At 44.6% G+C, this 23,766-nt stretch overlaps 1 protein-coding gene across 3 annotated transcripts; it reads left to right on the top strand.

The window, feature by feature from the left end:
• The first annotated feature begins 733 nt into the window (after window positions 1-733).
• Window positions 734-23,280, top strand: TLR5 (toll like receptor 5). 3 transcript variants are annotated; one of them, XM_081903868.1, is made up of 2 exons: window positions 734-1,760; window positions 16,197-23,280. In XM_081903868.1, exons 1-2 carry the CDS (start codon window positions 1,683-1,685, stop codon window positions 18,831-18,833), a joined length of 2,715 nt encoding a protein of 904 aa, XP_081759994.1. In that variant the 5' UTR covers window positions 734-1,682; the 3' UTR covers window positions 18,834-23,280. The 3 variants fall into 3 exon arrangements, with proteins under 3 accessions (XP_081759994.1, XP_081759996.1, XP_081759995.1); XM_081903870.1 differs by lacking the exon at window positions 734-1,760 and adding an exon at window positions 4,370-4,383; XM_081903869.1 differs by lacking the exon at window positions 734-1,760 and adding an exon at window positions 9,046-9,188.
• Window positions 23,281-23,766: the final 486 nt, after the last annotated feature.

The raw sequence follows: 23,766 nt of genomic DNA, 5'->3' as shown, positions 1-23,766 counted from the left end.
CCAGTGCAGGAATCACAGCTAATCAAATCCTTATATTGGCAGGTGTGTGAAATAATCCACCCTTGTTGGTAGAAGCCTATGCTGGGAGTTAGAGTACTGTAGTTGCTTTCGAAGATGATAATCAGGTCCAGAATTGGCCTCCACAGTCACCTACGGACTCATTGTTAAAACCTTGTTTATGGAAGACAATCTCTCGGCTACGAGTGATCACCAAAGAAGAAGAAAGAAGATGCTAGGAATATGTTAGAGATTTTATAGAGCATGCAATCCTTTGGATGCATACTCACTGAACTTCTAATAATACAGTGGTACCTCGGGTTATATACGCTTCAGGTTACAGACTCCACAAACCCAGAAATAGTACCTCGGGTTAAGAACTTTGCTTCAGGATGAGAACAGAAATCGTGCTTCGGCAGTGCGGCGGCAGCTGGAGGCCCCATTAGCTAAAGTGGTGCTTCAGGTTAAGAACAGTTTCAGGTTAAGAACGGACCTCCAGAACGAATTAAGTACTTAACCCGAGGTACCACTGTATATTCGAAGCACAATCTTTCTCCTCAAATAATTCTGAGCGATGTAGTTCACACCTCTCAATTACAGTTCCCAGCAACCCTTAAACTACAGTGCCCAGAATTCTTTGGGGGGAAAGGAATGTGCTTGGAATGTGTTTCAAAGGTAATCTGGGAGAATAGGCAATTTCAGTGATCTCCAGGACACCTCAGCTGGCCTTAGGACGACTTTCTGCAGGAGCCCCAATAGCACCTGAATTTCGCCCTTTGGAATTTGTTGTTCCCTGACTGGTTGGCGCAGCGCACGATTTCCTGTCAGGGCTGCGCAGAGGATCCATTGCGAGGATCCTCGCTGCAGTGTGGATATACAGAGAAAGTGCGGGCCGCTCTCCCGGTCCGCCGCCTTCCTTAAAAGTTGGGGCAGTTCTTTTGTGGCAGTGTTAAGCCTTCCTGCCTTGTGCAAACCCACCAGGGTGGGGAAGGGGGCTTTCTCTTCCTGCGACGCCAACTATATGCTCTCAGGGAGGATGGGCCCGGAAAGCGGCCGCGCACTCGACGCGGCTCCCGGACAGGAAAAGAGCGTCTTCTCTGCTAAAAAAAAAAACAGAGTCCCCTACAGGCTCGAAAAACAGGCGCCTTTCCTATTTCTACACTTCCAGTTTGCTGAGCGGCGGAAGGATTAACGAGGGGAAGATTCAAGGAAGAGGGCGGCGCCTCTGCCCTGCATTGGCCCTGTGACGAAAGAGGGGGCTGAATGCGGCAAGCGCACGTAGCTAGTCCTCAGGAGGGTCGAGGAGGAGCGACCACGCCTGGAGAGTTAGGCGCACAGGCACCGTTTGGTCGCTCCTCCGAGCTTTTGCCACCCTCTTGGGCGGAACTAGTTGGCCACGGGACAGTGGGGGGTGGGAGGAAGCCCTATATAGTTCGTTAGGGAGGAGGGGTCTCTGTCTAGGCAGCTTCTGCCCCTCCCCTTGCTCAGTGGTCGCGTCGGGTGCCTGCTTTGCATCCAGGTGCGTCCAGGTAGGGCAGCGCGAGGCACCTGTTCCGTCGGACTCCTCGCTGGTCCTCGAAAGGTGTGCGGGTGGCACAGTGGGTGGGCGAGGCGTAAGCTAGGAAACATCTGGCTTGGAGGGACGCCTTCTCCCCGCCTCTGCCACAGAGTCTCTGCTTGCGGCCATGGTCACCTCCTCTTCACTTTTCTCCCTTCTGTCATGGGACGCAGAGCCCGGGAAGGAATATAGGAAGCAAGCCAAGGTAAGTTGCTATTCCCTCCTCCTTGAGAGACAGCCTTAGTCTCGGGAGGGCCAAATGAGCTAGTGCCTCTGAGCATGTTTAAAGTGTACAGTGGTACCTCAGGTTACAGACGCTTCAGGTTACAGACTCCATTGACCCAGAAATAGTACCTTGGGTTAAGAACTTTGCTTCAGGATGAGAACAGAAATTGCGCGGCGGTGGCGGCAGCAGCAGCAGCAGGCCCCATTAACTAAAGTGGTAACTCAGGTTAAGAACAGTTTCAGGTTAAGAACGGACCTCCGGAACGAATTAAGTTATTAACCAGAGGTACCACTGTATTTCCATGTGACGTTTCATCACCAAAAGTGCTTCAGAGCATATGTGGCGGGAGAGCGAAAGAGCTTAACTCTGAGAGGAATGCATGAAGTGAAATGAAGAAAGCACCCCTGAATTGGAGCTCATTCCCTCCCCCCATCTGTCTGTGTGCTGGGCCACATATCTGGGATGGGAGCAAGATGCTGCATATTTCCTTAGCACTTAAGCCATACTTCACCTTTTGGTGCCCCTAGTTTGGGGAAGGAACATGGGGCGTAGTAAAATGCTGTTTAAGAACAGCTTGCTGTTTTAAGCAAGATTTGGTAACCGTACCGTGAAGGGAAATGGCCACAATGATTTAAGCAGAACACTTCTGCCTTAGATTGCAAAATGCCCATTGGTAAATATAAACTTAAGGATTTCGCAACACTCGAATCTTCCAGCGTTCAGCTTCATTGGATGGCCACGAGTTCTAGTGTTATACGAGAGAGAGTTATACTATCCCCCTTCTCCATGCCATGCATAATTTTGTAAAGCTCTAGGAAGTCACCTCTTACTTTTTCTCTTAACCTTTTCTCTTACCTTTTCTAAAAAACCCCAAACGCTGCAACCTTTCCTCACAGGGGAAGTTACTCCAGCCTCTTGATCATTTGGGTTGCCCTTTTCTAACTCTACAATATCCTTTTCGAGGTGAGGGGAAAAGAAATGCTCACACTACACTGTATTCCAAATGTGGTTGCACTATAGGTTTGTATAGCGGCATTATGATAGCAACAGTTTTATTTTTCAGTTCTCTTCCTACTGATTCGTAGCATGGAATTTGCCTTTTTCTCATCTGCCATGTTAGCTTCTTCATCAAGCTCTCTACTACAACCCCAAGATCTTGTTCCTGGTCACTTGTTTACATTGAATTGAACCTGTCATTTTACCATCCAGTTGGGAGAGGTCCTTTTGGAGCTCTCCACAATCTCTTTTTGTTTTAACAACCCTGAGCAATTTAATATCATCAGCAAATTTGGCCACCTCACTGCTCACCCCTAACTTGTTTATGAATAAGTTAAAAAGCACAGGTCCCAATACTGATTCCACTTTCTACATCTCTTCATTCAGAGAACTGTCCATTTATTCCTACTTTGTTTTTCCTGCTGCTTAACCAATTCCTGACACACAAGAGGACTTGCCTCGTGCTCCATGACTGTTGGAACAGTGTCTTCAGAGTTGTTCTTTTTATATCTAATTTTGCTCCATCTTAAACAATACCATACATATCAACCAACCTGGGTTGCTGGATGGACTTTAGGCCAAACACCAGTACTGTAGTTGTTTAAGTTAAAGGTAAAGGTAAAGGTACCCCTGCCCGTACGGGCCAGTCTTGACAGACTCTGGGGTTGTGCGCCCATCTCACTCAAGAGGCCAGGGGCCAGCGCTGTCCGGAGACACTTCCAGGTCACATGGCCAGTGTGACATCGCTGCTCTGGCGAGCCAGAGCCGCACACGGAAACGCCGTTTACCTTCCCGCTGGTAAGCGGTCCCTATTTATCTACTTGCACCCGGAGGTGCTTTCGAACTGCTAGGTTGGCAGGTGCTGGGACCGAGCAACGGGAGCGCACCCCGCCGCAGGGATTCGAACCGCCGACCTTTCGATCGGCAAGTCCTAGGCGCTGAGGCTTTAACCCACAGCGCCACCTGCGTCCCAGTTGTTTAAGTTACTGGTGATTTATTTTGGTTTTTTTAACCTACACCAGCTGCAAAAGGTGTGGATAGCTGATGAAATAGAGAGGTTTCTTAACAGACTTCCCTTTAAAATCAATTGTCACTACCCCAAGCTGCTCATTTTCCCCACTAAGTCAATCGCCCATCTCCTACTACCCTCTTTTGAAAAACCCCACCCCACCCTCCCACTATATATAAGGGTCTGATGACTTCTGTTTCAGTGTATCTGAAGAAGTGTGCATGCACATGAAAGCTTATACCAAGAACAAATTTAGTTGGTCTCTAAGGTGCTACTCGACATTTTTATTTTTATATATATTTTGACTGCGTCAGACCAACACGGCTACCTACCTGAATCTTTCCCCATGAGGAAAGTGATGCAAAGACCTGTTATCTTTTTTCTGCATGAGGGAAAAGGCGGGGAGGGTGGTGGTGTTTAGTGAGAGAAAATGTCAGAGGCAAGAAGCTGCTCCCTGCTCACCTGATGCCAGTTTCCCACTGAAGCAGAGTGCAGACCCTGCAGCTGTTTGGGACAAAAAGAGAAAGAAAGAAAGAAAGAAAGAAAGAAAGAAAGAAAGAAAGAAAGAAAGAAAGAAAGAAAGAAAGGCGTGTTAGAGTAAGCAAGGCACAAGGCAGAGTCTGGTCTTTTTGGTGGTTGTCTGTTGCATTTGTTTATATAATGTTATTGGTAGAGGCTATTACACTGGTCGACAATAATTCATGTGCATGTAAATATTGGAAACCGTTTAATCTATTCTTGTGTTTACTTTAAGCTGTTTGTCTTTTTTATAGTTCTGTAGGTCTTATCATTTTGTAATTATTTGTCTGGTTTACTTTTTCATATTTTTTCCCATTGCGTGCTGTATCTGTGCCCACACAGGGGAGGGTGGTCATATTGGCTTTCAAGATTGAGAAACCTATGTCTCTCCATATGTCTTTGGAGCCTAATTCCCACCATCCCTGGCCCTTGGTCATGCTGGCTGCATTTGATGAGACAACATCTGGAGTCCAACAACAACTGGAAGGCCACAGGTTCCCTACCTCTGCTATATGGAAGTTTCTAATCAAAACATGAAAGGGAAGCAAATCTTATCTTGCTGGCTCATCACAGTAAACTGAGAATTGCAGAAGTTAAACTTGCTGGATTGTTCTTTCCTGCTGGCTTCTAAGAGAAGGATGATTTATGCAGCCTTTGGGAGTGTGGAAGAATGCATACGAATGGCTAGAGAACTGAATGTTCTTCTGTAGATGCAGCTTGATACTGAAAGGTCATATTTCAAACCTTTTTGGAGATTGGGAGCAGGGCGTTAATATATGAAACCCCAGCATCTCTACTGTAGACTCTGACATCCAGTAGATTTTGTTTAAACCCATTATTCAAGCTTTTGACCAGTGGTTCTTCATGTCCCCTAAAATAGGAAAATATTAGCCTTCTCTTCTCTTATGCTGTGGACCTAAGTTACTAGCACAAGTTCAAGAGGTTAAGCAGGGTTCAGACCCCTGAGCCACCTTCTCTTATGGACAGCCACCTGAGAGGCACTTGACAGAGGTGGGCGAGGCCAGAGTCAAATGTGGATGGGGGCATGAAAACACTACCTTTGTACTAGTTTCTACACACTCCTCTCTGTCCGCCATCCAAACTAGGCATGATCAGAGTTCAAGGACACATTCCATCCAGACAAAAAGACCAGGGTGCAAAGTGGGTCAGTGAGGAGTGTGGCCTGCAAAGAGTTCTGAGGACCAGACAGATATTTATTTATTATTTCTATTTATTCATCTAATATATTTATATCCCACCTTTCTCCCACATGGGAATCCAAGGCAGCTCACAACATTTAAGAACAACATTGTAAAATACAAAGTTAATAAAAACACACCACTGAAAAGCAATAATTAAAGCACACCAAAACACGTTAAAATGCTAGCAGTTAAAATGCAGTTTGCCCTAACGGCAGCCCAGTGAGCAGCATTATCTGCTCCTGAATTATCAAACTCTTGTCTGAATAGGAAGTTGCTAGCCTGCTGGCAGAAGGACAGCAAAGACAGAGCCAATCCAGCCTCTCTTGGGTGGGAATTCCACTAAATGGGAACAGCCACAGAAAAGGCTCTCTCTCGTTTCACCACCAACTGTGCTTTTGATGCCTATGGATCCAAGAGAAGGTGCTCACCTGAGGATCTTAGCACCCAGGCAGGGAGGGAGATATAGCCTTTCAGGCAGCCTGGGCCCAAGCCATATGGGCCTTCATAGGTCATGACCAGCACTTTGAATTGTGCCCAGAAACAGACCAGTAGCCAGTTAAGTTAACAAGGCCCCAGTCAGCAGTCCGACTGCAGCAGTCTGGACCAGCTGAAGCGTCTGAACATTTAAAAGTGTTCAGGCAGTCCCATGTTGAGTAGTCCAGCCAGGATATAGCTAAGACCCCTGGGCCTGAAGTTCCCCACTACAGAAATAAATGTACCAGCCTTGCATCCAGATTTCAGTCTTAGCTAGGACCCCCAATCCAGTGGTGCAGATGTTCAGTGGCTGAGGCTGTGCATGCCTAATCTCATCAATTAATGATCAGCAGTAATGCTGTATCAGCCCCACCAGCTTTTTGATGTTACGAATGATTTTCAAATGCGTGCAATTCATGTATGTATCTTTTAGCTAGATTAGGGTGGGTACTACTGCTTTCTTTTTCTAAATCCCAGTGTGCATACATGGCTTTAGAAAGCTCAGGAGATATGAGTAGTGTCCAAGTAATGAGTACCATTATAGGATTGTCTACAGACATCTCTGTTCCTTTCACTGTCCTGTACTACAGTAAGTTATAGGATATTTCCATCACAGATGGTAAGATTCACTCAGGGTGAAATTTAACTTTGTGCTATGGTGAATGTCTCATCCTTGCAGCTTTCCATGTGGAATGACCGTCTCTCCTCTGCATGCTGTTCTGGGGGTTCACCTAACTCCCTTGAATCCTATTTTAGGGTGCACCAGGTGCGTGCTGGGAGGAGCGTGGAAAAGCTCTATAGCAGAAGTCTTTTCCTATGCTGACAGGAGTCCTTATGTGAATCCTTCCCTTGATCTCATGTTTCCTTGGTTTGTGTCCTAAAGTTATACCTTAGCTTACCTTGTATTGATGTGCTTTGCCAATGAATTTAGCTTAAGGGGAACACTTGGACAAGGAGCAGCTGTTGTTCCATTCTGCTTCCGTTACAGAGGAAACTGTAATTGAGTAATGTACAGAACGAACTTACTAACCAGAATTTCAACAAGTTACAATAATACAGGTAACACCTTTGCAGCTGATGAAAAAGAAAGACAGTAACTTGTTTCTTTTGGGTGTCCCATATTGCATCCTTAAGACAACTTCCTAGTAGTGTTCAACGTGTTTATTAAAGGGGAAGTGTTCAGATGGGTTTGTCAGTGAGAACAAGGAACAATACAAATTCAGTGTCTGAGTAAACCATTCCAGATAGGTATCAGTGTCAGGCAATTTTTATTGCATTATCAATCGGTCAGAATTTTCTCATGCTTTCAAATCACTTCTGTGTTTGTTAGTCAAGGGAAGAGAAAGGATTTTGGTGAAGTCTTGGAATTTTACTCAGCCACATCCCTAGCACTTGGAAGTTCATTGCTGACTCATTTTCAAGCATATTTTCTCAACCTTAATGACTGCAATGTTGCTCCTTTAAAATAGAACAATTTTATTACTATTTGTAACATTTCCCCCCAGCCCTTCTTATTTTCATACACCACTTAGGGTGCTTTGCAACAATTTGAATGCTTTTCACTTGAAAACTAGTGTTTTACTCTTATGAAAAAATAACTGGATATTTTGTATCACATCTTGTTGTTTGGTTGACCACAATTACTGTAATTGGGTGACAGCCCCTAAGTATAAAATAGATGTAATCTGGAATAGCTAGACTACCATGAGTGTTCATTGTTGTGTGAGTGTTTTTAATCTCATTAGCTATTACCTTTCGTGCCGCTAATCCTGGATCATCTTCCTTGCATAATATAAATATTTTCTTTTGCAAAGCTAGACAAAAACCTGCTGTATTCTTAGCTCTTGAAGGCATAGCAACTATCTGATTTCTTTAAACTGTTTAATTTAAGGCTTGGAGCTCAATTCACACCTGCACACAGAGACAGGGCGTGTTTGGACTTTAAGTATTTAAAGCCCCAAATACTGTATGGGATGTTATCCAATGCAAGAGATGTGCACTAGCAGAACAGAACTTTTTCCTCCTCTCTTCTCCCTTGCAGCCCCCCTATGTTCTGGTGAACTCTCAAAATCAGTTCCAGAGCCATACACTATCCAGCCTTGAATGACTTGTATGTACTGGGGGGGGGGGGGAGGGAAAGTAAAACTGTGGTGAGCTGGATGCATTCTGACCCTATGTCCTTCAAACCAAATTTATTAATCAAGTGTAGAAACTGAAGTTTCCCTTACAATGTATTGCATTTCCCTTTAATGCAATTTTGACATGCCTTTACTAATAGTGCAGGATCCAGTCCTTTCCAATTTAACCACCCTCACTCCCAAATCAAATCATCAGCTTGACGTTTGCTAAATCTCTGGAATATTTTAGATAGGAAACCCATTTGACTCATATTGTGTGCATAAAGTGTCCCTATTGATAGATCCCTTTTAAACATGTCACATTCCTGTTAAAAAAAGAAAACTGTTCTCTGAGTCACACTGGATTTTATTTTATTTTAATCTCAGAAGGATGATAAGGTGCCTTTAATACAGGCATAGGCAAACTCCGGCCCTCCAGATGTTTGGGACTGCAATTCTCATCATCCCTAGCTAACAGGACCAGTGGTCAGGGTTGATGGGAATTGTAGTCCCAAACATCTGGAGGGCTGGAGTTTGCCTATGCCTGCTTTAATACTTTCCTCTTTAGTGGGGAATGAGAACGTAGGGCCTGGCTGGACCTTGACTGTTGCAATGTGAGCTGTGTATTCTTGCCAATATTTGTGGGAGCAGGGCAAATGGTCCTTCCTGTTTGCTAGGGGCAGAGATACAATCCACTGGCTGAAAGGTCACCTATTAACTGGGGGAACCTTAGCCCCGCCCAAAGCAGTAGTAGCTGATTCCCTGTATGGAAACAGGAGCAGCAGTGGATCAACATTGGGGTGAGTAATCTTTTTTGGTTTAAGTACTGCATTCCTCTTCTGGGCAACTTTTCCATAGGCCACAAATCAGTAGTGGGCAGGGCCACAGGCAAAAGCGAGCAAAAAAATACACCTCTCTTCTCCAGTCAGGCAAAATTGTGAAGCAGAGCTGCTGAGGGGTGCAACTGGGGGAGGTAGTGTGGCTGGAGAGAGTCTGAAGGGCCAGATTGAGAGGCACAGAGGGCCACATTCATGTCACAAGCCTGGGATTCCCCACTTTGAACTACAGCATAGGATTGTTGTACAGATGGGTAAGATTAGTAGGGGGTGATATTTACCACACTCCTTAAGCCTTTAGATCAGGCTGGACTATATTTCTGGACAATTAAAAGGTTGCTCTCAGTGGATCTTTGAGATCAGGTTTCTGACTTCTACACTGGCTATTTCTCTTCAGCAAAAGTGTGCACTAATTTAAATGAATCTCAAACAAAGAACAAGTATAAACACCTGAATCAAACAACTGCTAAGTGGCATAGAAAGAGAGAGAGAGGGAAGGAGAAAAATCAGTTACATAGACCAGCAACCTTTAAAAACAAGTATATGTAGCTAAATTATGTGCCTGGAAAAGTTTCGGCAGGCATCTAAAACAGGATTGCAAGGGTGCTTGCCTAAGGTTAAAGTTATCACCATAAAACATGCTGTGATATAGCTAAACGGAACCTTTCCACTACTTAAGAATATGAGCTATATAACTGTATAAATTCTTAAATATTATATGACAGCTTTACTGTTTCAGAAAATAGTACAAGTTACATAGCTCATTTAATTGCTCAATTTGCTCATGATTTGTATGAAGCTATATTAGGAAGGATGGGGACTAAATGTTAATCAGATACAATAACACAAACTGGTGTGTTTGAATATGGCATTTAATTTCTCTACCTCTCCCTCCACCCCTTTTTCTGTCTCTGCATTTGCAAGTCACTGAACAAGATCACGGGCATGTCCAGAACCCAGACCAATTTTAGTAACAAGATCAGAATGGTTTTAAATTGTTAATTTTTCTTGCTGGAATTTTTTTTGTATTTTCTTTTTGGTAAACCACTTTGAATCTTACGGGGTGGGGGGAAATAAATTCCCTTCCCCACCCCATGTTTATTTTCTTTTTGGAATGGAAACAGTCTAACTCAGTCCGAGGCACCAAGAATATATATAATGTTAAGTCTCATTACATCTTTGATATCGGAAAGGATGGCATCAATATATAATATTGTCTTTTGGTTGCAAACAGTATTTTGTATTTGCTATAGTTTGTGGTGAGACTGTTTTAAGAATCAGGGACAAGTAATTACTAGTCTGAACCACCCTGAGACCTCTGGATACAGGGCGGTATATAAATTCTAATAATAATAATAATAATGTTTTGTTTTTTTAACTGAAAAGTATGCTGGAAGGCAAAGATTTTGAAGAGAGTAATGACAGTGGGTTAAGGAGAAGGAGAGGAGGAATGCTTAACCCTTTCCCTACTAGCTGCTTTTCTGCTCAAAATTCCCTGCAGCTTCTTTTCCAGATGCACATTTACAAGTGTAATACAGGCAACTTCCTATTTACGCCGCGATTACATTCCGAGGCACAGGGTGCATTAGCAGGATGTGCGTAAGCCCACCCCACCTCGTTCTGCCCCTGCCCCGTCCCCTTGCGGTGCTGAAAACATCATACACATATCGATCATGCACAAATAGGGAGGCGCCTCTACACATCTCAGATCTGCAGGGGAACCAGCTGGGTAGGGAACTATTTTGAACAGAAGAGCTGTCAGGATAAGTCTTGGTGGGTGCACATGCACACATCCCCACACTATGCTGCCACTCCTTTGTTCAAAACCCAACCTCCTGAGGCTGCTTTTCTTTTTTTACCCATCCCCATTCAAAATGCCCGTGCAAAAAGGACATGTTTGACTCCTGCTGTTGCTTAAGCGATGGAAGACAGAGTTGGTGAAAGGGAAGGAACTGGGCAGACACCCAGTTGCACATGCTTCCCAGCTCTCTGGTGGGGGCAGGGAGGGGGTAAAGCTGAAGTCAGTGTTGGCTTAGAACAGCTTGATTCTGGTTGTGTCTTGTGCAAGCAGTGCAGGTCAGCTTTTACAAGCTCACCAAGTTCCTCTTTGTGTGCATCTGTGGTTTGTTCAGTGTCGCTAATTTATGGCACTGTAGAAATGCTTTCGACCACATCTAGCTCTTCAGCTTGATGCTTTTGAGCCAAGGTGATAATCCCACCACCAGTGTTGTTGGACCATCAGGGATGATGGGAATTGTAATCCATCAACATCTGGAGGGCACTGTTGGCTCTCTTTGTTCTTTGAGGCTGTACTCCCATTAATAATATTTTCACTGGGGGACAAGGAATCTTGTATTTCAAGTCTGGTATAGAAGCCTTGCCAAGAACAGCATGTACATTAAGGAGGTACATCAAAGGTGAGTGAGTCTTGATGGGCAGCCTCATTTCACACAGAGACTGCTGAATCTGTAGGTGGAGGCCTCCTACTTGCACAAGAAGAAGCCATGTGGGTGAGACCCCCATATATATTTGTAACTTGTATATTTGTAAATAAACACAAATATTGCAAAGCACCAATGACCTCCATCCAAAGAAAACCAAACACAGGTAGTGCTATCATTGGGCTATGCATAATATTAGCTAACAACCAGCATCTTGAATTGTAATTGGATGCACACTGGCAGCCAATGCAGATTTGACGCGACAATATAATATATTTGTCACAGCCTTCCCCACTGTGTTTGCTACTGCATTCTGCACTGGCTGAGGCTTCTGAACAGTCCTTGTGAGCAGCCCCGTGTTCAGTGTGTTGCAGTAGTCTGTCTTCCTTATTAACTAATAGTTCCTGAGTCACCATCATCTTCCAGTCAGGGTGGAAGAATAACAGCCTTTACTGAGTTCATGTGTTCAACCTCCATTAACCCATCTGATATGCATCCAGAAATTGCAGTTGTCAGCGAATCACCTTGTCCATAGTTTCTTTTTAAAATGAGCTTGGGGCAGTAAACTCTTGGGTTTTTTTTAATATGATGAGGTTGACAATTTATGCTTTTAAGGCTGTTAGGATATCCTCCTTTTACTTTGCAGCTTATAAGGAGGAAACGTGGCCTTTCAGGTGCCACCTGGGTTACATTTTCCATCATCACTGCATTGGCATGTTGACTGGGGATGAATGGAATTTGTGCATTGGAGAAATGGAAGTCCCTGTAAAAAAAAAAAAAAAGGAGAGGGAAGTTCTGCTGTCAGGTTTTTAATAGCCAAAATGGACAATGGAGTGACTGGTGTGCAATTGGTTTGCCCACACATTCCCCAAAACCCTTCTCTGTGCTGCTGGTGGCTTTAGATTAAACCTGATCTGGGGTTAGAGCCATTCCAAATAACGTATTTTTCGCCCCATAGGACGCACCGGCCCATAGGACGCACCAAGTTTTTTGGGGGGGGGGGGGAAATAAAGAAAAAAATAATTATTTCCCCCCCAGGCACTTGTGGGGCCGGCAGCGGGGAGAAGCGCTCTTCTCCCCGCCGCCCGCCTACAGACCAGGTCCGGGGACAGCGGGAAGACGCGCTGCGCCTCCCAGCTGTCCCCGGAGCTTGCAGGGCAGGCAGCAGGGAGAAGTGCTCTTCTCCCCGCCGCCTGCCTGCAGACCAGGTCCGGGGGCAGCACACGTCTCCCCGCCGTCAGCCTCCAAACCACATCGGGAGACAGCGGGATGGCGGCGTTCCGCCTCCCCGCTGTCCCCCAACCTTGTGGGGCTGGCGCTGCGGCTCTCCTGAAGCCTGGAGAGCAAGAGGGGTCGGTGCGCACCGACCCCTCTCGCTCTCCAGGCTTCAGCGAAAGCCTGCATTTGCCCCATAGGACGCACACACATTTCCCCTTCATTTTTGGAGGGGGATAAGTGCGTCCTATAGGACGAAAAATACGGTCTGTCATCCAGATTAGCAGTAAAAAAGGCAGGTTGCTCTTTATTTTGTCACAAATATAAATTCTTAAGTGATATCTGTACCACTTTTAAAGACTGCAAACATTTCTTGTAATTAAACTACAACAACACCACAAGCATTTGCCCAGCAGAAAACCTTTTGCAAAAAGCAGTCTGTGCAAGATGCTGGCAGCCCATTCTGTGAATGCAGCAGTTCAGTTAATTCTGTATCAATAATTCATGGCACTGGCCTATTTGTTAATTACTGGCCCATGGCCCAGTTCTCCTCCCTGCTCCCCCTAAAAGCATACATTTATGGGATGGCTTGCAGGGATTTCGGTTCCACAGCAGTTTATGCTTATTAACTTTGAACACAATAATGCTGAAGGGGACAAAAAAAATTATTCCAGCTATAATCTCAGTAAACTCTTAAAAAACAAAACTGGCTCTTCCTGTGCTGGCAAACGACAGTGTTCTGCACAAACTATAACATGCCCATTTACATGTTATAAGGAGCCTCTTTCTGTAGGTTCATCCCATGATAATGGCTTTAATGTTTAAAGCAGAGGTTGTTGCCATGGTGTCCTCCTGATGTTGTGAAGGACACCCAACTATGCTCAGATCCTGCTTTGGGCATAGGCATCTGATTGGCTATTGTGAGAACATAGCGCTGGACTACAGGAACCAGGATGGCTTCTCTTTATGTTCTCACCATTGAGAAGGCTGGTGGGAGTTTGTAGACTGCAACATCTGGAGGGCACTACGTTTGCTATCCTTGGTTGAAAGGCCCACATCCATATACACGGGATCAACCACAGTGGTGTTTCTTCCACAATTCACATCCTTGGTGGGAAGCTTGTTTCAGTAGCAGGGTCCTCTTAGCCTTTAAACCACTAGCCCAAAGGGTCATCTTGAGCACTGCTGGAATGCTGAAAGCAGTGTTGCCCAACCTGGTGTCTTCCAGATAGCTTGAGCACAGTTGTTCATGCATTGGTGACCTCATGGTTGGATTATTGCAATGCATTCAGTGTGGGGCTACCCTTGAGGGTTGGTCAGGAGTTTTGCAGCTGGTGCAGAACATGACTAGGTTGCTTGTTGGGACAAACTAACACCAGCATATAAACATCCCGCTTGCATGATTTGCACTGGCTACCAAACTGCTTCCGGGGCAAGTTCAAGATGTTGGTACCTCGGGTTAAGAACTTAATTTGTTCCGGAGGTCCGTTCTTAGCCTGAAACTGTTCTTAACCTGAAGCACCACTTTAGCTAATGGGGCCTCCTGCTTCCGCCGCAGCCGCACAATTTCTGTTCTCATCCTGAAGCAAAGTTCTTAACCTGAAGCACTATTTCTGGGTTAGCGGAGTCTGTAACCTGAAGCGTATGTAACCTGAAGTGTATGTAACCCGAGGTACCAGTGTACTAACATACAAGGTCCAGGATCTCTGGAGTGCACAAGGTTGGGCAAGGCTGCTTTAAGCACTCCAGAAGTGTTGCAAGATCATCTCTCCGCGGCAATTTAAAGTGCTTCCATGATGCTTTAAGGGTATTTGGTGTGAATGTGGCCATAGCTGCCAATGATTCATTTACTCATCCTTCATTTTTTTGATTAATATTCCACTTAATATATATTGCACTTCTTCTGGCCCAGGCGGTATCACAGGGATAGGAAACATGAAAAGAATAATTTCTCCCAGCAGATTAGGGTAGTACATTGTTAAATCCATCTTTGCACATTAAAAAGGGCAACCTTAATAGCAAAGGAAAGGAGCCATTGTGTGGTAGCAGTGCTAATTATTTTCAGTCCCATTTAATTATTCAGCTCTATATTATCTGTTGCTGGATTTATACCCTGCCATAAACATGTAGCTTGTGCAGGTGAGAAGCTTGTGCAAACAACTCATAATGAACTGAAAAGAGATAACAACTATCATGGGTGTGGGAAGCCCAGGATCCCAACCAACCCTTCCTTATCAGGAAGACGTTGAGTCCTTCAGCCTCTTTGTTGTGTTCTTCCCCTCAGCCCAGCTACTGTGCAACAAACTACGGTGGTACTCGGGTTAAGAACTTAATTCGTTCTGGAGGTCTGTTCTTAACCTGAAACCGTTCTTAACCTGAGGTACCACTTTAGCTAATGGGGCCTCCCGCTGCCGCCACCATGCGATTTCTGTTCCCATCTTGAAGCAAAGTTCTTAACCCAAGGTACTATTTATGGGTTAGCGGAATCTGTAACCTGAAGCGTCTGTAACCTGAAGCGTCTGCAACGTGAGGTACCACTGTATTGCTACAACTGAAACTGGTAGAAAGAAGTTACTTGCCACTCATGGTCAAGGAACAGAGTCCTTGCAGGTCCTAAGCTAAAAAATGCATTCCAGCCAGGCAAAAGGGTGGCGTGGCTGGGGGGGGGGCATGTGGGGTGTGTGGGATGTTGGCTATTTGCAGTTTGGTAGCGCTGCAGAGAGCTTGCTGGGGAGACCATGCATTAAAAAGAAATGGACTCAAAAATAACTTAAACAAGGTTTTAATAAGAAAAACAAAAACTCCTTTTACACTAAATACATTAACAACAAACCAGACCCAACCACCAACCCATCCCCCAGGGTAATGGGAGAGCTAGGTGCTGCTCCTTATATACTACACCCAAATGCTGACACACCTTAATCAATGCAACTCAGCAGCACCTGCTGTGTTTCACAGCTGTAAAGCTGGGTCTCATTATCTTGCTCTGGCCCTTGCTCTGGCCCCTTAAAGACATACACATTGGGTGGAACAATGATGAACCTTTACATTTAAAGAAACCATTCAACATGGTGAATGGTTTGGGAATGGTGTGGGAAACCAGTTGGATAGGCCTGGAGATCTGCATTTGGAACCTGGCCTGAGGTTCCCCATCCCTGATATATTGGACAGATGGTCTCCAGCTGTTGATGGACCCCCAGCTCCATCATCTCAGACCACTGCCTTTGCTGGCTAGGAGTTGGGAGTCCAACAATATCTTGAAAGCCACTGGTTCCCCCAGCGCCTGAGTTATTGGCTATAGTGACTAAATAGAAGCTCCCATCTTGAGATCTCATCCCTCCGATCATCAACAGCAGAGAGTGCTCTATAAACTTTATACCCTGCTTATTCTGTTTAAATTGCACAGGGGGCTTTGATGAGCAAGAACTGTACAAATCCCTTTAAATTAAATAATGAGCTCAGGGGCATGTGGGTGGCCTCTGTTGGAAATAGGCTTTTGAGCTAGAAGAGCCTTTGGTTAGTTCTGGTAAAGCAAACTCTGTGTGCTGTTTAGCCCAGCCTTCTGTAGTCCTGTGTGAATTACAATGCTGTTTTTCTCTCCTCTAGGACAAGAGCACAATGCTTCATGGTCACCTACTATTTCTCATTGGACTGACATTTGCATACAGAGAAATAAATGCAGATCCTCGGTGTGCCGTAACAAGCAGGCTTGTGAACTACGACTGGTGCAACTTCACACAGGTTCCCCCTCTGCCTGAAGGCATTGTTTTACTCTCCCTAAATTTCAATTTCATCCAGCAAGTGAATGCCACATCCTTCCCACTGCTGGAGACATTGACGGTTCTCTCACTTGGAAGCCAGCTGGTCTCTCCTGTCACAGTAGGAGAAAATGCTTTTAGGAATTTGCCAAATCTTTATCAACTGGATTTAGCTTACAATAAAATGATTGTGCTGGATCCGCAGGCTTTCAGGGGGCTGGGGAAGTTAAGTAACCTTCTGCTATACTATAATGATCTTAATGAATCCATTCTGGAAAAGGATTACTTTAAAGATTTGGTCTCTCTGGAATATCTGGACCTTGCATTCAATAAGATCACTAGGCTTCACCCTCACCCTTCATTGCGCAACATGCAAAAGTTAACACTTCTGAACTTGAAATTAAACAGCATTGAAACCATATGTGAGGGAGATCTCTACAGCTTTCAAGGAAAAGCTTTCACATTGTTGAATCTTAATTCTAATGGTTTGTTTAAAGAAGATTCTCAAGACTGGGCAACTTGTGGCAATCCTTTCAAAAACATTGTCTTCGATACGCTGGATGTTGGTGGCAATGGCTGGGGTATAAGAACAACCCAGGAATTCTGTGCAGCTATTCAGGGAACACCACTGGTGGGTTTGAAGATATCGCCTCACACCATGGGCTCATCATTTGGCTTTAATAACATGCCAGACCCAAACAACAAAACATTTGCAGGTCTGGCCCAGAGTGGCCTTCGCCTGCTTAATATTTCACATGGCTTTATCTTTTCTCTTAACCCACGTGTATTTCAATATCTTGGTGATCTGGAATTGCTGGATCTCAACTCAAATAACATAAATAAAATTCAAAAAGAAGCATTCTTTGGTCTCTGGAGCCTACAACACCTAGACCTGTCGTACAATCTGCTGGGAGAACTCTTGGATTACACTTTTGAAGGACTTCTAAATGTGCGTATTATAGCTCTGCAACACAATCATATTGGGGTGATTGATAGGGCTCCATTTAAAGGCTTGCCAAACCTTCACACTGTGGACCTCAGTGACAATGCTCTAAAAGTAATCTTAACACTCCCAAGTCTCAGCTATGCTTTTTTAGGTAGCAACCGGATACAGTCTGGAGACCACAGCAAAATAGTGGCTATAAATTCAACATATGTTGACATGGGAGGAAACAGGATGGACAATCTGGGAGACCTCTATGAACTTCTCCGATATCCAGATATCCAGTATATTTTGTTAAGAAATAATCGCTTCTCCTACTGCTACAGGTACAACAATATAGCAGAAGACAACCAGTTACTTTACTTGGATCTTGGAGACAATATGTTGAAGCTTGTGTGGGAGAGAGGTTTGTGCTTGGATGTGTTCAAGGCGTTGTCCAAGCTTCAGGTCCTGCATCTCAATAATAACTACCTTAGTTTCCTTCCAGAGGGCATCTTTGATGGCCTGGTATCACTGGTTAGGCTTAACTTGGCTTCAAACCTCTTAACTTACATTTCTCACAGTGCTTTTCCTGTGAGCCTCAGGAAACTTGACTTATCCTCGAACCAGCTGCTTTATCCAGATCCTCAGCTCTTTGCAACTCTGGACAATCTGGATATCACCTATAACAGATTTTACTGTAATTGCCTCTTAAGTGACCTAATTGTGTGGCTGAACCAAACCAATGTCACCTTAGCTGGGTCACCAGATGAAAGGTTTTGTTTTGGACCCCCTGATCTTGCTGGCAAAAGCCTTCATGAGTTTAATGTTGATGATTGCAATGAAGACAAGATATTGGAGCCTCTGCAGTTGTCGCTCTTCATTTTTACCACCGTTGCTGTGACAATGTTCCTAACGGTGGTGATTGTTTTTGCTCGCTTTAGAGGGACCTGCTTCATTTGGTATAAGACCGTGGTAAGAGTATTCTTGAAGGAGCAACGGCCAGCGTTGGAGGAAGAGACCTATAGATATGATGCCTACATGTGCTACAGCAGCAAGGATTTTGAGTGGGTCCAGAACTCCTTGATAAGACACCTAGACCTCCAGTATTCTGATAAAAACAAATTTGCTCTCTGCTTTGAAGAACGAGATTTCTTGCCAGGAGAGGATCACATCACCAACATTCGTGATGCCATTTGGAACTGTAGGAAAACAATTTGCATAGTGACAAAGCAGTTTCTCAAGGATGGCTGGTGCGTCGAAGCTTTTAATTTTGCTCAGAGTCGGTATTTTTGTGACCTGAAAGATGTCCTCATAATGGTGGTGGCTGGATCACTTTCGCAATATCAGCTTATGAAGTATCAACCAGTCAGAGTGTTTTTGCAAAGGGGTCAATACTTGAGGTGGCCCGAAGACCCCCAAGATGTGGAATGGTTTCTAAATGCACTTTCTCACCAAATACTGAAGAAGAAGGAAGTAAAAAAGAAACAGAAGAAGAAGAAGAAGAAACTCAAGAGGAGGAAATCAAAGACATTGGAAATGAAAGTTATTACCATCTCTTAGTTGGCAATTCTAACTACCAGGCCATTGAAATGGCCGCCAGTCAGAGAAGTGTGTCATACTGTTCCTTAAACACATTGAGCCCTAATCTCTCTACATGAGCAAGGCAAATCCTGCACTGAGAAGACTGTGTGAGCACTCTGGAGATCTTCATGCCATTTCCTCCTTCACTGCCAAGACTTTCCATAGATCAGTATGCCTCATCTGATGAATCTTGCACACACTGGACTGAAATTGAAGGAAGTTTGCATGTTTATCGTAGCAATTATGTGAGTTCCAACTATGTAAGCTTTTGTTGGTTGAAGGATTGTTAATCATTGAGTTGCTTAGTTAAGGGGGACGGGATCCACTACTTTGCCCATGGACCTGAAAACATATTGCCAATTGCATTACTGCCTTAGAGCACAGTGAAGTTCTCAAACCTCTTTCCCGACTAGCTATTCACATCAGCACAGCCTAATTAGTGTCCAGTCCATTTCTGTTTGTGTACAAACCAGTGGGCATTCGTGGAATGAGGATGTGTACACCCTAAAGAAAGGTGTTCACACCTTGGCTAGAGACGAATTAGAAATGGCTCAGGGACTCCAATCACTGTGAAGCTGGTTTGGAAAACGACGCATTAAACCATAGTATCTTATAACAAAAGTAGGGGATACATATGCATGTTGGATAACAATAATATGCATTAAAAACCTGGCACTGAAAAGCAGTGTGAGTGCACAGCCTTAAACTGAAACATGAGATAGCTATGTTTTCCATTGTGACCTTTTCTTATCTTAACAGAGGTGGTTACTCCTTCTTAAGCCTATCTCCTGTACAATATCAGTATTGAGTCAGCGAAAGATGGTGGCCTCTTTGGGCCTTCATTGCCCATCAAATGCGCAATGCGCGGACACCTCCAGTGGGAAAGTGGCATTTTGGTGACAAACTCCGCTCCTCACCTATGTATTTTCATTACAATGTCCATCGGGGAACCCCCCCATGCATTGTGGAGATCATTTTGGATGAACCAGGGGTGGAGCCTAGCCTGCCCTGCTCCACATTGATGTTTGTCATTTGTGGGGAAAAGCAACTAAACAACTCTATATTAGAACTATTTTTATATGTCAACTACCTCAAGGTTTGAACTGGTTTAGAAACCAAGTTCAGCACCTCTGTTAGTATATAGTGTACATAATACAATTTAAAACATAATGGTTACAAACACCTTGGGTTACAAACACTTCAGGTTACAGACTCCACTAACCTGGAAGTAGTACCTCGGGTTAAGAACTTTGCCCCAGGATGAGAACAGAAATCTCGCTGTGGCCACGCGACGGCAGCGGGAGGCCCCATTAGCTAAAGTGGTACCTCAGGTTAAGAACAGTTTCAGGTTAAGAACGGACCTCTGGAACGAATTAAGTTCTTAACCAGAGGTACCACTGTAGTGACCATTACAAATTCCAGTGCCTACCTGAATGTATTTCAAACAAACTACCTAAGAGCTTGAAGGACTGCACAGCAGGCAGAGGGACCCGTGTGGCCTTCCAGATGTTGTTTGACTGCAGCTCCCATCATCACTGACTATTGGCTGTGCAGGCTGGAGCTGAAGAGAACTGAAAGTCCAGCAACATCTGTAGGGCCACAGGTTCCTCGCCCCTCATGCATACAGAAAGGGAATATTAAAGCAACGTCGTTAGACCTAAAGACATTAGGTTATTGTACTTGTGCCCGAATGAATTTAAATATTTAGGTTTTTGGTTCAAGGTAGAAATCTTGGGACTGTTGCTTAATGTGAAGTTCTGAAATTGTAAGTGCATAACTGAGTTTAATGACTTCCGGAGGTGCTGTGCATCTATAGCGGGTATTAGTTATGCGATTCACAGATGTTCATTACCAGCTTGAAAGGGAATGGAAACTCAGGCTATCAGTCTTCATTTAGTCTCTATGAGAACAAAGGCTTGTCGTGCAGTGGCACCAGTTATTTGGAACACCGTTCCTATTGAAATGAAGCTAGCACCCACGACTCTTGATATTCCATCGCTTGATGGAAACCTTTTTAAGAGACCCAATAACATTCACTGTTGGTAATTTGTTTTGTATTTTATCATCTTGCTTTTTTACGATGGTTTGTTGATTTTATGGTACACCTTCCTTATATATGGTTTTAATGAGCTGCTGGCTTATGAATGTTATTGGAAGTAAATAAAATGGAATAAATCAGTCTTGCCCTCCTCATCAAGCCCTCCTCATATGGTCTCCATAGGTAACCTAGCATTTCTCCCAGGCAAATGAGTGAGCTGGCAGATGACCCTCTTCTAGCAGTCCACTGTATTTCTGAGCTGGGCAGCAAGGAAACACAGACCCCACCCCCAGCCTAGAAGTGGAGGCAGCATGGGGTGCTTCATTCCTCCTCTGGCAGCCCACTGCACCCCCATTATACTGGGCATAGAAAAGATAAACTTGCACTCCTTCCCTGCACCACAGCAGCACCCTCTGCTGTGTTTCTATGCCGGATGTCCAGCACAGATATGCAGCACCAGACCATGGAGCCATCCAGGTCTCAGCCACAGGCCACTTGTTCTCTAAGCTGAGCATGCAGGTTGAGCCTTCACACAGAAGTGCAGTGGGCTGGTGGTGACCAAGGGCCAGAGCGACCTGGCCCTTCATCACCAGTCCTTTCCTGGATTGAGGAGTCAATGCAGCTCCACCCATCGCATCCAGCACGGAAGCCGAGCAACCAGAAGCGAGAGGCAAAGAGGTAAAATAATCTATGCAGTGCTGGAGGTGTAAAGGTTTTATACGTGGTTGGTGGTTGTAAGAAGGATTGGATGTTTGCTTGGGGAAGAACAAGCAATTTGAGAAGCCTTAGGGGAGAGAGGGTTTTCTGTCCGCTAAGCTAGTGTTGTTCAGTGATGCGAACAGATCAGCTGAAACAAAATCTGCTCACTCAGTAACTAAGATAAGCCTAGCAGCCAGGATATTTAATGGAAGGAAGGAAGGAAGGAAGGAAGGAAGGAAGGAAGGAAGGAAGGAAGGAAGGAAGGAAGGAAGGAATTCTATTAGAGCCTCTTCTTTGAGAGAATAAGGTAAATGGCCATGAATAAAATGCAAGTGCATAAAGCCTAGTGGGAACAATGGATGCAATTCAATTAATAATGATTAAACTTTGTTCCTCTGGAATTATGTGTGTGCAGGATGATGATAAATCTCAAGTACTGAGAATGTTGCACATCTTCTGAAATTTTACCAGAGGTCTTTTCCCTTAAAAACCAGAGGCAAGGAATGGTCAAATTTGGGCTCCCCATTTGGCTCAAAAGGCTGTTTTGGACAAGTCATGCCCCTCTGACAATCAGTTGTAGGGAAAGTGAGGGCAGGGCTTGAAGGAAAGAGGCTTTGCATAGGACTTCCCAAGCATCCAGCAGGCAGCTGATTGTCAGGCATTTGAGAAGCGCTGCAGACAGAGCTGAGCAAGCCCCTTGAGCTATGGTTAAAGAAGGTAAAAGACCCCTGGAGGGTTAAGTCCAGTCAAAGGCGACTATGGGGTTGTGGTGCTCATCTCGCTTTCAGGCCGAGGGAGCCGGCGTTTGTCCACAGACAGCTTTCTGGGTCATGTCGCCAGCATGACTAAATCGCTTCTGGTGCAACGGAACACTGTGACAGAAGCCAGAGCTCACGGAAACGCCGTTTACCTTCCTGCTGCAGTGGTACCTATTTTTCTACTTGCACTGGCATGCTTTTGTACTGCTAGGTTGGCAGGAGTTGGGACAGAGCAACGGGAGCTCACCCCATTGCGGGAATTTGAACCACTGACCTTCCATTCTGCAAGCCCAAGAGGCTTAGTGGTTTAGACCACAGTGCCACCCACGTCCCATCTTTGAGCTATGCCCCCACCCCCGTAGACCGACTTTGATAGGTGTCAATCACATGACATTATGCCAGATGATTTACAGGTGGGCAGTCCTACCTAGCTGCCCAAACTGGCCCACGGGGGTGTGTGGAGTTAAGATCTGGCTAGAAAGGTTCACCATTGGGTGGTGGGGTGGAGACCTGCTGCCTAATTTCATGGAGTAGGGAGGAAACCAAATGGAGGGAGGCAGGAGGGGGAAACCGCTGGTGTGATGGAAGGCGGAGGGATAGAAAAGTCTCTCCAAGCAAACAGTTTGGCAAGAGTGATCTGTCCCTCTTCAGCAACCCAGTGGATGGGGAGGAAGAGAGAGAACGAGATGGGGAGAGAGAGAAGGGAATGGCAGACAAAGAGAAATGGGGTGGCCATGCATACCTCTGGCATGTGGCCCTTGACATATCACCACCTATGGAATGTCCTGTGCTTGTCTCATTTTTTTATGACGTCTATTAGTGGGGGGAGGACTCTGCTTGTGTATTCATTTTTATAGTGATATTGACATATTTTGTATTTTTGTATAATTAAATGGATAAAAATAAAAGTTCTGCTGGATGTTTGCTCATATGAAGGCAATACTGTATATTCATTGAGGAGTGTTTATGGCATTTTGAATATGTTGCTTTTATTTTCTTTTTAGCTGCTGCTTAATTGGAAGATCGCACACCGCTGTGAATCCTTTCCTTTCAAAAGGCTGATATACTTACAAATATATTTAGAAATGAGAGTTACAAATACATCTTTACATTTCTTAAGATGCAGTCAACTCTTCTCAAGCTAACATTAAATGACTGGTTTTGGGAAGAATTATATCATATGATTCTGTCCATAAAGGAAGTTGCTGTTGATTCTTTAATGAAAATTAGAAAGTGGTGGCACAGTCCTTGTACTGCAGGTGGCGCTGTGGGATTTTAAAAGCCCTGCCAGTTGTGCCAAGTTTCCTGCTCACTGCATTTCAATAGGCAATTTTGTTAAGAAGACCTTTGCAAAAAAAAAAAAAAAAAAGCTTCCTCCAGGGTTGTCTATCAGGCTGCACTTCATTTTTCACTAGAC

Source organism: Podarcis melisellensis (assembly GCF_964234715.1).
Source record: "Podarcis melisellensis genome assembly, chromosome: 3".
Taxonomy (NCBI): Eukaryota; Metazoa; Chordata; class Lepidosauria; order Squamata; family Lacertidae; genus Podarcis; species Podarcis melisellensis.
The sequence above is the reverse complement of the archived record's forward strand: the minus strand, read 5'-3'. Positions and strand labels throughout refer to the sequence as shown.

What these genes read in the sequence shown, in the direction of transcription:
- TLR5 (XM_081903868.1), top strand. Translation starts at nt 1,683, where the DNA reads ATGGTCACCTCCTCTTCACTTTTCTCCCTTCTGTCATGGGACGCAGAG. An exon ending in AATATAGGAAGCAAGCCAAG is followed by an intron (nt 1,761 to 16,196) that starts GTAAGTTGCTAT and finishes TCTCTCCTCTAG; the next exon opens with GACAAGAGCACAATGCTTCA.